The sequence below is a fragment of the Taudactylus pleione genome, unplaced genomic scaffold (genome assembly GCF_031769625.1).
Source record: "Taudactylus pleione unplaced genomic scaffold, aTauple2 ptg000381l, whole genome shotgun sequence".
Classification (NCBI taxonomy): Eukaryota; Metazoa; Chordata; class Amphibia; order Anura; family Myobatrachidae; genus Taudactylus; species Taudactylus pleione.
Window position 1 is genome coordinate 2,963,609 of NW_028284782.1, and position 12,325 is coordinate 2,975,933.

The 12,325-nt window shown below is 46.3% G+C and overlaps 1 protein-coding gene across 4 annotated transcripts in view; it reads left to right on the forward strand.

Annotated features, from left to right (window-relative positions):
• The window catches only part of OGT (O-linked N-acetylglucosamine (GlcNAc) transferase), a 113,346-nt gene that overhangs the window by 16,641 nt on the left and 84,380 nt on the right, over positions 1–12,325 (forward strand). For 3 of the 4 annotated variants that reach the window (XM_088445549.1, XM_088445547.1, XM_088445548.1), the window contains exons 3-6: positions 6,459–6,702; positions 6,947–7,015; positions 9,561–9,677; positions 10,446–10,525. In XM_088445549.1, the coding sequence (XP_088301675.1) occupies positions 6,459–6,702; positions 6,947–7,015; positions 9,561–9,677; positions 10,446–10,525 (510 nt within the window). Of the gene's footprint in view, positions 1–6,458; positions 6,703–6,946; positions 8,557–9,560; positions 9,678–10,445; positions 10,526–12,325 lie in introns of those variants that run through there. The other variant, XM_088445550.1, reaches the window with a different exon arrangement.

Genomic DNA, 12,325 nt, shown 5'->3' on the forward strand with positions numbered 1-12,325 from the left:
GTTTTTAAGGATTTCCATGCTTGTGCATATATTGTATAATCAAACTGACTGAGTTACCAAATAAGTCACCTGTGCTTAAGTATGGATATCCTGAAAACCTGGACTGTTAGGGTGCCTTGAGGACTGAGTTTGGGAACCACTGGCTAAAGCCATGAAGAAAACTGTAAGAATTCTAGCCTGGGCTGAAGTGTTTCTTCCAACTGTCTGCTGTCTACATCCAAGGAGTGGACAACAGGTAGGTGGATTATCTCAGCTTCTAGGTTTCCACCCGGGGGAGTGGTCGCTCTGCACGGAGATCTTCAACTTCTGGTAGGCCGGTGGGGTTAGCCAGAGATCGACTTAATGGCCTCCTGGTTGAACCACAAAGTAAACAGGTGTGACTTTTGGACTCGAGACCCAGGTGTCGGCGTTTTCTGTATTTTTTTTTTCTGAAGAAGATTGCGACCATTTCTGCCTTCCAGACTTTCCTTCGTGCCTCCTGTTGTTCCATGGGATTTAGTCCTTCTACTTCGGGCCCTTCAAAAACCTCCTTTTGAGCTATTGGAATCTGTGGACTTGCGATTATTGACTTGGAATATGGTCTTCTTACTGCCCATTACTTCGGCCAGGAAGGTTTCAGAAACTACCATCTTTGTCGCATAAATCTTAATTTCTTATCTTCCATCATAATCAGGCGATTATATGAACTCGCATGGCTTTTCAACCCAAAGTGGTTTCCAGTTACCATATGAACTAGGAAATAGTGGTCCCCGCTCTGCCGGAGGGAGGAGTTGGGTGATTCAGTGGCATCCCTGCATTCTCTGGATGATCGTGTTTGTAGAACTCAGGACCTGCCCCGCACTGTTGCTCTGTTTGTGGTCTACGACGTCCATAGGAGGGGTTGGCCTGTGTCCAAGCAGACCATTGCCTGTTGGATCATGCCATGCTTACACTTTGGCAAGGAAGCCAGTTCCTTACTGCGTGAGAGCTCATTCCGCCAGGTCGGTATGGACCTCTTGGGATCCTAGATGGTGCAGCTTTGCAGGGTTCTCAGCACACACTTTAATTAAATGTTGTTGCTTTGACACCTTTTGTCTATGGTGATACTAGTTTTGGGTGCAGTGTGTTCTCTTACAGGTGTGTGTGTTTTTTTTTTTTTTTTTAGTGTGTCTGACGACTCCTCCTCTCCTTCTTCCTCTGTAGTTAGTATAAACTGACTTGTGGAGGCAGGGGTTGTGGTATATAGGGGGAGGAGCCTGTGCTTTGAAAACTTTACTTTCTACTTCAGGGTCCATAGGGTATCCACAAGATACCTTGGGTATAGGTGATGACGTCAGGCATCGGACACCACAGAGTTAATTTTCAGCCTCCCAGGATGCATTGGGGTCCCTCTCCTATACCCCGCCCCCGAGCGAAGGCAAATCAGTTTCGTGGGTGTCCGGCCAGGGGTCGGATCACTGTCACAGAGGGGGGCTGTAATGGCCCCTGAAATTTCTTCAAAGAGCAGCTGTGGCTGCACAAGATGAGCTGTACAGCATGGACAGTCAGTACTGACGTCCATGCTGTTGCTCCTACACCCCGCCGGACCAGAATGCCGGTACTGAGCCGGGGATGCTGGTATGTATCTGGGGTCAAAGCTAGCGGTGACCCCGGATTACCAGGACTGTGGCCGGATTCAAGGGGGCAGGTAAGCGGTGGGGTCCAGCGGCGGGCACCTGCCGGTAACACAGTCCTTTGGGTCCCCAGGCAGGGGGCTCCCTGGGGACCGGCTGCACGTGGGGCCAGGTACTGATCCTGCGCCTTCCACTAAACCACCAGGGTCTAGCGGGCCGCGACATGTGCGGTACAGCGCGGCATCTCAGGGGTTAATAGCATGCCAGGGGAGAGCGCCTTCCCTGTCTAACAGCCGGCGCCTCCCCCCCCGCACAGTGCCATTCCACAGCGGTCTGAGCGGGCTCTGTCAGTGCTCCTCCCCTGGGCCTGCCTCCTCTCTGCTCCTCGGCGGCCATTTTCTCACTACATGTGCTGGGAATGACAAACGCTGCTGGAAGCTGATACAGGCATTGCGGTCCGGGTCCCCCTGCCTACCTCTACTCCAGAGTAAGGTCAAAGTATGCTGCACTATTCCTTCCAGGCTCTGTGTCTGTCTGTGTAGTTGATTACAGTATTAATAGTGCAGGGAGTTATTTCTGCATTGTAGGTGACTTAATGCTAGCGCTGTCTGCCTGTACTTTCATTCTGACTGTCAGCCATTTTAATGCAGTGTTGCAGGGTCCTCATTGTCACACAGTAAAATATATTGTCTGTGAGGGGAGTCACATACACTCCATTACACTCATCATGTCTGAGTGTGAACGTGATTTTCCTCTCCAGCTAAGGTGTACCAAATGTAATGTACCAATAGTGGGGAGTGAGGGACACACTGAAGGTGTATGTCGGGCATGTTATATAATTTCATGCCCGATTACTGTCGCTGCGCCTGTGCAGTAACAGCCCTGGGCCTGTTTTGCTAAGGCACTCACAACCCTGGTGGGTTAGCAGGTGACACCCCCTGCGCTTCCCCAAATGGGGTTATCGCAGCAGTCATTCGGGTCATCACCCATGCAGGGGTTCCCTAGACAGTTGATGGTACCCCAGTGTCTCCCACTGGCCCTGATCTGGACAAAATTGTGGCCACTCTGGCAGCGGCTAAGTCTGCGTGTCTACCATCGGTGACAATCCCATCAGGGTCTGGTACTTCGTCCTTTCGGCCCTATAGGGCCCAGGTTAAGTTCAAAGTGCAGTCCTTTCCGAGACAGGCAGGGGCCAAGAATCCTGCCAAGCCAAAGAAGCAGGCTTGGAGTACAAGACGTCCAACTCTGAAGATAAGCTCTCTACCTGACTGGATGGGCCTTCCCTTGGAGGACCCCAAAGTGGGAGGCCGACTTCTTCAGTTCGCCTAGTGGTGGTGTCTCACAACCGCAGACACTTGGGTAAGAGAAGTGGTCTCTCAGGGGTACGCCCTCTCCTTTCGACAGAGGCCTTCAGTCACATCAAGACAAGGCCCAGGAATTTCAGAAGGTGATCCACTCTATGCTCCAGGCTGGAGTAATAGTGCTGGTCCCGTTGTCCCAGAGAGGATTGGGGTATTACTCCAATCTCTTTCTGGTACAGAAACCCAGTGGGTCTTACAGGCCCATCCTCAACCTCAAATCTCTCAAATTTTTGAGGGTTCCTCGGTTCAGGATGGAGAATCTGCGCTCCATCATTTTGTCCATGGAGCCTGGGGATTTTATGGTGTCGCTAGATACTCAGGATGCCTACCTGTATATTCCTATTGTCTCAGCACACCAGCGTTTCCTCAGGTTTGCAGAAAAAGACCAACACTTCCAATTTCAGGCACTTCCCTTTGGTCTGGCCACAGCGCCTCGAGTGTTTACCAAAGTCATGGCAGCTCACCTGCGGACGCAGGGGGTCCGCCTGTTGCCTTATCTGGAAGACCTTCTGCTGTTGGCGAGGTCTCCAGAGGTCCTTCAGCGCCATCTGCAACTGACAGTCTCTGTGGTGCAGGCTCACGGCTAGCTGATATAAACTGGAAGGAATCATCTCTGGTACCATCACAGAGGATGCTCCATCTCTGAGCCCTGTTGGACTCCCAACATCAGAGGATATTTGTGACTGAGGAAAAGATCTCTGCATTGCAGGCAAGAGTACGCAGTTGCCTGCAGAGTCACCGGGTGTCTGTTCACTCGGCGATGAGGTTACTGGGATCCATGGTGTCGATGTTCAACATGGTGCAGTTTGCCCAGTTTCACTCCAGACCCCTGCAGAAGTTGATCCCCTCCAGATGGAATGGGTTGCCCCACCGTATAAAGACTCACAGTGGTGCTGTCCCCGGAGGTACGTTTGTCGTTAGCCTGGTGGCTGCAGACTACGCATCTGAACAGGGGGCGCCCCTTTTGGATTGCGGACTGGGTCCTTCTGACGACGGATGCCAGTCTCCGAGGTTGGGGAGTAGTCTCTGGCCCACACTTTCCAGGGAAGGTGGACGCCAGCAGAATCTGCACTTCCAATAAATATCTTGGAACTGAGGGCAGTATTCTCAGCTCTCCCAACAGGCAAGACATGTCCCCCATGGAAAGCCTGTGCAGGTACAGTCGGACAACGCCACCGCGGTGGCTTACATAAACTGCCAAGGAGGAACCCGCAGTCAGGCAGCTCTGACAGGTGTACCGCATTCTAGCATGGGCAGAAGGCAATCTCCCTGCCATCTCGGCAGTGTTCATACCAGGAGTCCTCAACTGGGAAGCAGATTTTCTCAGTCGTCAAGACGTGCATACAGGAGAGTGGTCTCGTTCACCAGTAGCTGAAACACCTCCTGGTGAAAAGTGGGGCCTTCCAGAGAGAAATCATGGCCTCCCGACACAACAACAAGCTGCCTGTGTATGGGTCAAGAGCAAGAGACGCAAAGACGCTTCTAGTAGATGCCCTGTCGGTCAGGTGGACCTTCCTGTTTGCGTACCTCTTCTTTCCTTTCTTCCTCGAGTGATTCGCAAATTCAAGCAAGAAGGCGGCACGCTCCTGCTGATAGCTCCAGCGTGGCCCAGACGGCACTGGTACTCAGATCTCAGGAGCCTATCCATAGACGCTCCGATGCTGTTGCCTCTACGTCCGGACTTGTTGTCTCAAGGTCCTTGCCATCACCCGGACCTGGGCCGTCTGTCTTTGACGGCGTGGCTGTTGAGACTGCCCTCTTGAGGTCCAGGGGTTTTTCCAGCTCTTGTTTCCACCATGCTCAGAGCTCGGAAGCCATCTTCTCCAAGAATTTACCACCGAGTGTGGCATACTTTCTTTGAATGGTGTCGACTTAGAGGATATGATCCTCAGGTTTTTAGAATATCAAGGATTTTGGCTTTTCTACAGACGGGCTTAGATCACTGTCTTCACCTTGCTTCACTGAAGATGCAGGTTTCCGCCCTCTTAGTGTGGTTTCAGTGTAGGATTGCAACACTTCCTGATGTCCACACCTTCATGCAAGGTGTACTTCGCATACAGCCTCCCTTTGCTCCACCTGTGGCTCCTTGGGACTTGGCTGTGGTCCCTAGGGCTCTCCAAGGACCGCCATTTGAACCACTGGGCTCAGTGGATCTAAAATGGCTCACAGGTAAGACTGTGTTTCTTATGGCCATTGCTTCGGACAGAAGTGTCAGATTTGGGGGCTCTCATGTCGCTCCCCCATTTCTAATTTTTCATAGGAACAGGGTAGTACTGCGCACTCGTCCTGGGTTCCTACCTAAGGTGGTATCTAGTTTCCACATCAATGAGGAAATTATAGTACCTGCCTTCAATTCCTCAGACCTATCTGCTGGTGAGGCCTCCTTGGATGTGGTACGGGCCTTAAGGATTTATGTTGACCGTACCAGTTCATTTAGGAAATCGGACTCTGTCCTCTCTGGTTTCCATAAGAAGGGTTGGCCTGCCACTAAGCAAACTTCGGCAGGATGGATCTGCGTGGCAATTTCCGAGGCTTGCATTCATGAGGGCCTGTCTGTACCATCCTCTCTTAAAGCTCACTCTACTCGGTCTGTGGGTCCTTCATGGGCAGCTCGCCGTGGTGCCTCTGCAGTTCAGCTGTGCAAGGCAGCCACGTGGTCTTCTGCCCATACCTTTTGTGAGGTATTATGCATTTGATACCTGCGCCTCTCAGGATGCTTCCTTCGGGCGGCGGATCCTCCTTACAGCACAGGATCGTCCCTACCCTTAAAGGATACTGCTTTGGGACATCCCTAAGGTATCCTGTGGATACTCTATGGACCCTGAAGTAGAAAATAATAGATCTGGTAAGAGCGTAGAAATAGAGATAACAAAGGTACGAAGTCCATAGGGTTTCACAGGACTCCCGCCCTGTCGCACCTGTACTGCAGATGGGCTTTGATCTGGTCACCGGTTTTTCCGTCTCCTTCTGATGAGAATGTGATTCTTGTGTGTTCCAGACTTTCTTCTCTTTGTTCTCCTCCTCCTCCGGCCTATGGCTTGTTACGAAACTGATTTGCTTTGGCTCGGGGGCGGGGTATAGGAGAGGGACCCTAGTGCATCCTATCCTGGGAGGCTGAAAATTAACTCTGTGGTGACCGATGCCTGACGTCATCACCTATACCCAAGGTATCCTGTGGAACCCTATGGACTTCGTAGAAATAGAGATAACAAAGGTAAGTTCTTACCATATCTCTTATTATTTAGTTCACAGACTCCTCCAGCGCCCACTATACCCCAATGTCTCCAGTGTCCCCCATGGAATCGGAGAAAAGAATCTAACTGGGAAATACAAAAATCCTGTGTGGTGGTTTTTTGTTTTTTACATTTTTTTTTTTTTTTACTGCTGCTCATGGTGCTGATCATGTTCTTAGTTTTGTTTCTTTAATCTGTATAATGTTAAATGGTGCCTAATAATAATAATTTTTTTAAATCAGAAAATACAGTACTCTTTCTGTCTTCCTCAGGTCAGCCCATTTTAGCACATTAGCAATTAAGCAGAATCCACTTCTAGCAGAAGCTTATTCGAACTTGGGAAATGTGTACAAAGAACGAGGACAGCTACAAGAGGCCATTGAGCACTATCGGCATGCACTACGGCTGAAACCAGACTTCATCGATGGATATATCAATCTGGCTGCAGCTTTGGTGGCAGCTGGTGATATGGAGGGCGCAGTACAAGCTTATGTGTCAGCCCTTCAGTACAATCCTGTAAGTCCCATTCTGTTGGTGTCAATGTAGAAGGAAGCAATGCAAATTACTGTACAGTTACTCCAATAAATGTTAACAAGTACTTTTGGCAAATGTGACTGACCTACATGTACACAACTTTACCCAGGTATCCAGTGATGTGCTGTGTAGGCTATAGTCTCTATAGATCAGTGGCTGTGTATGTTGCTGCTCAGTTTATTATTGCCTTTAGTATTAAGGATATTTTATTTTCCCCCCTTAACAGGATTTGTACTGTGTTCGTAGTGACCTGGGTAATCTACTTAAAGCCCTAGGTCGCTTGGAAGAAGCTAAGGTAAGTTTCTAGTATCCTGACACTACATTATTTTTTTATTTTTATTTTATTTTATTTTTTTTCAGCCTCAAATCTTGAATCTACAGCTCTGCTCAGTTTAGCTTTATACAGTGTTTACTGTGGAGTGTTAATGGAATGAGGTTGTAAATTGAGAAGCATGACCCAAAAAGTGTAGTGGAATGTGCAGCACCTCCACAGTGAGGTGCTGTCCAGCTTAAACTCTACTTGGAGGTTTTCATTTTGCAAAGGTTATTCTTAATTATCTCCTTGATTTAAATTAGCAGCCATTTTCAATTTGGCTTTGGTCCACTAGGTCATCTTAGCTGATGAACTTAGAGGCACTACAAACCCAACCAAAGAGCCCACTTCTTTTTTTAACTCCTCTGTTCCCGCAGTACATGTTCCTTCTATGTGGAAGAAAGGCTGGCATACAAAAAACTTCCATCTGATTCAAAGTACTTTGTCAACCTAAAATATATGGCCAATTCAGGCTACTGAAGGACAGATGCTGGTTTGTATTAAGAAAATGGACTGATGGAAAGAAAATAATGATATATTAAGGTGGCTTCTAGCATTTAACTTTTAAAATTTTTTGACCATTTAAATATGTTTAAAATAATTTTACAGCTTTGCACTTGTTTGTGAACTGTAATTGTGGAATCCAGCAGTCTTGTTACAAGCCATCTTGTGTGTCTGCGCTGCTAGGGAACGGAGTTGGGAGGAACGTGAGGGCATGTGTGAAAACCCTATGTTGCTCCAAACCCCACGCGCTCGCAAAGGCATGGAGTGTAACTGCAGAGTAGCTGTCCATTTGTCATGAGACCTTTTTATTGATACAGTGAAGCATTTTTTTCCCCAGTAAAGGTGGGATGTCCATTACATTCACATAGAAAGTAATTTTTTAACAATAGCATTGTAAGGAGACGGACTTTTCTATGTCTTATGGTTCTCACCCCATCATATGGACAGCTAACACTTATTGCACTTCATTGCTGCTTCAGCGTCACTGGCATAGGAGCAAACTGCGCCTGCGTAGGTTGCTGATTTCTTTATTTCAGAGATCTGGAGACACCTATTTTTTGACTACTTTGGCGAGGATTTAAAGAATCAAATATTTAAATAAAATGACTTTCTTTGTAATCAGTGCATTTACAATATCAAGCCAGCTGTTTCCTTATAATAAGAACCAAATTGTACGATCTCTGAATTTTAGAGCCTTTCTTCCAGCCATGCTCTCTGCCACCAACCCACAACTTCCTGCATGATAAACATATGAAAACCAGCTTGTCCTTGTCTAAATCATAGAGCATATCCAAAAGCATTTCAGTTGCTTTGTTGAGATCTTTTTACTAATGATATTGTTTTATTTTCTCTCTTGTTTTTGGTTTTTACCACTGATATTGTATTTAGAAGGTTTCAGGTGGGTGAAAACTGCTATTCCATGCGTAAGGTGCCTCGCTGAAGGGAGCTCGAGGCCTGGATCTAGGCAGACATGCACCTCCTCCTCTTCCAGCAAGGAACGCACCGAATGAGAAAATATGGTAACGGGTTTGTAACTGCCACAACAAAACCATTTGCTCCATGCCTGAATCCTTCTGTCTTGTGGCTTCAGAAACGGCTTAAAATTTTTTATTTACAAGCAGTTAAAATACAAAAATATATACCACTAGCCACAATTCTTTAAAGGACAAATATACTATTTAAGAAAAAATTGGAGCTAGTTTAGATGTCAGCTTCTAACTTCCAGATGTTCATTATTATTTTTTCCTTTTTATTTTAATTTTTTTATTTTTCTTCTTTGTTTGGACTGAATCGTTTTGCTCCTCATCATGCGCTGTGAACCTGCAGTAGCGCAAAGGCTGAGCAGTGGATTGCGCTTTGCGTGGGGAGAAATAAATGTGAACAGTCAATTTTGATTGTTAACCTGTAGCCATTTGTGGTCTTGAATTGTTTTAGAATGGAGGGAGGAGATGATGTGTTAACTTCTAGTCTAAATCTCTATAACTTGGGTGGACAATCAGGTTGGCTGTTAACTTTTGCTAGCGCAGCTGCGACTTGCTGCGATTTGCTGCGACTTGCTGCGATATCGCTAGTTTTGCTGCCTAGGATGGGAGCGCTTGCGAATTTGGCGCTTGCATTACAGGGACCCAGACCTATTTGCAATCTTATCATTTCTGGTTTTTGTGCCGCCCTTGCTTATGACACTTGTTCACTCACAAGTGCAAGTAAATTGAATGGTAAACATTTAACTGTATAACACAAAATTGAATCTTACTTTTTGAAGTTAATTTATTTTATGTCCTTAGAACAAAAAGTATGTTTGTATGAAAACGGTCTAACTCAGAAATGGTTGTTTGCTTTTGGGTTTCGGTTTTTGCGCTGGCGTAGGAACCATCAACGCGCAGTATTTGAAGCGCTGGCGAGCCTATGCTGCAGGTTCACTTTTTTTAATATTTGGAGTTAGAATTCTAACACTTTTTCTTCTTATTTTTTTCTCCCCTAAATCCCCTCCCTTTTTCCCTTTCCTTGCTTAAATCCTTTTAAGGCTTGTTACTTGAAAGCAATTGAGACACAACCAAACTTTGCAGTTGCTTGGAGTAATCTTGGTTGTGTATTTAATGCACAAGGAGAGATCTGGCTTGCTATTCATCACTTTGAGAAGGTATGTATTACTGCAGAGAGAACTTTTAAGTTTCAACTACCTTGATGGTCTTGAAGTACATGAATGTCATTAGATAGGCTATGGTTGTGTCTGTGTACTTTTGTTGTAGTATGCACCTGTTGGCACCTTGTTAAATATGGCTAATGCGCAAACCAAATTTAAAACTACTTCCCTGGCATCCAAATAGGGGTACACTGAATATGCTAGGATATAGACGTATAGGACATTTTTTAAAAAATCCATTGCAAAACCTCCATGTTTTAATTTCAGCTCCTGTGGGATAGATTGAGTGAGCAGTGGAGTTATGGTGATCATTACCTCTGTCTGCTGCTTCAGTTAGGGACCAACTGGGTGGGAACAAGCTATAAGCTAAGTTCTTTCTCCTGCGAAGGAAAGGGCAGTGGGCACTATTAATTTGTAATTGTGCACTGCGATTATCTCCTTTTCCCTCATCATTTTTTAGGTCTGATTCAGGTCTATGGGGGAGATTTAATAAAGCTTGGAGAAAGATAGATAGAATTATGAGAGAGACAGAACCAACCAATCAGCTCCTAACTGTCACTTTACAGGCTGTGTTGTATATTTTTGCTCTAGCAATACTAATTTGTGGGCAATGCCCTAATGGCTTCCAGTAACATTTAATTGTATCAAACGTTACAGAGCTTTGCTGTTAATGGCCACACTTTCATGTGAATAGGGAAAGAGGCTTACCCTTGCATGTTTTCTATTGAAATGTTTGTTGGTCTTAATTGTTTTTTTTTTTCCCAGGCTGTGACTCTTGATCCTAATTTTCTGGACGCTTACATTAATTTAGGAAATGTTCTTAAAGAGGCTCGTATATTTGACAGGTAACTTGCAAGATTATAATAAAAAATTTGGACAAATTTTGAAGTGTATACTTTTTGCTCATATTTGTTTGTAATTGTCATTTTATTTTTCAACTCTGATCATTTTGTAAGTGTGCAAGAATAGTATCTTTTATCTGAAAACCTGACAACCCGAATGTCACTGATTTTTGCCGCTTTGTTGCAATGTCATTGCACAGACAAGATCACCTAGTACTTTTTTTTTTTTTTATCCATTGGGGGGACACTAGAACTGTGTGTACAGGTGGATCTGGAGAAGTCTAGGCATGAAAAGTGTAAGCTTTGAACAGGATGCTCCTGCCCTAACCCAGCACTTGCCCAAAGCAACACGATTTTTTTTTTTTTTCAGTCTGAAGCTCAGACCGGTTCCTGGAGAACACATGGGGATGGCAGTCATGGATAGAGCAGCTAAGAGGCTCCCCGCAATGCTGGGAGCCAGTGTGCATCTGTGGTTTCCCCCTTCAGAGAAGGAGGCTGCTAGGGGGTGATGGCCCAGTGGCGGACCTGGTTCAAAGTATTCGGATGCCTGACCATTACACTAATAGGGACTGTAATAATTGTATTCATATACATTTACTTTAATATGGAATTGGTCCCCTTTTCTTCTTCAGGGTTCATAGGGGGTCCACAGGGATCACCATGGGGAAATGTGGTTGGAGTGATCCAGGCACCAAACAGTTAAGCTTTCAGCTCCCAGGATGCCTCGGGTACTACTCCACATACACCCTGGCCACAGGCATTCAGTTTTTGTTTGGTGCGGCAGGATCAATTGCAAGGGGGACCAAGCTTTTTATTTTATTTTTTTTCTTCAGCGCAAGCAGCACTAGGCGTCCTAATGGACGACGATGCTGCTACTCCATCTACTTCCGCTGGTGCTGCAAAACCAGTCTGGTGATTTCAGTGGGCACCAGCAGAGCTCAGCTAGCGGCGATGCTGGGACCCAGGACTGCGGCTGGGAACACTGAGATGCAGGTAAGGCACTCGCGGGACACCGCATGTGGCAGTCCGTCGGAGGTCGCTGTAGTGGGGCACCCGGTCAGTCCACTCCCCCACTAAGACTACCGGGGCATATTTGTCTGGCTTCGTGGAAGGTAGTAGTTGTTACTATGGGATACCAGCGCACCTGGGGTTAATGCAGCATAGGGAAGGTAGGCTCTCTCCGTCAGCCCCTCCCCCAGACCAGACTGCGATCCATCCAAGGTTTTCCCTGCGTCTGAATTGCTCCTCCTAATATGAGACGCCCGTTGACCACTTGTCAGTGCTTTGCTGGTCTGAGGAGGTTTTGGGTCTAGTCTCCCTGTATACCCCTTTTCAAAGGCCAGGTTATACAGTGCTCAAATCCTACCAAACCTTGTGTTTTGAGTAGTTGATTCAGAGCCCATTGCAAGTATATTGTATGCATTGTATGTGACTTATGCTAGCTCTGCCGTGTTGTTACTGCCTAAATTTTCTGTACTGTCAGTTATAACTCACTGCTATTTCTCCTCAACCCTTTGCTACAGGGGTGTGGGGAATTTTCTTTTTGTCTATTGTACTTTACATTTATTGATACTTGTGAAGGCAGTCACATTTGCACTTACTTATTATGTTTAAGTGTGAAGGTAAACAGGAGGCTGAGGCCTTGGTGCTGGTTCTATGTAAAAGCTGTATGGCGGGCTTGTCCTCTCAGGATTTTATACAGGATGGTTTGTGTGCTATTTATTATAAAGAACCACCTCACCAGTCAAGTCTACCAGCCCCTGTACAAGAGCCACACGGTGTCCTCCTTTTCTCAGGTTATGA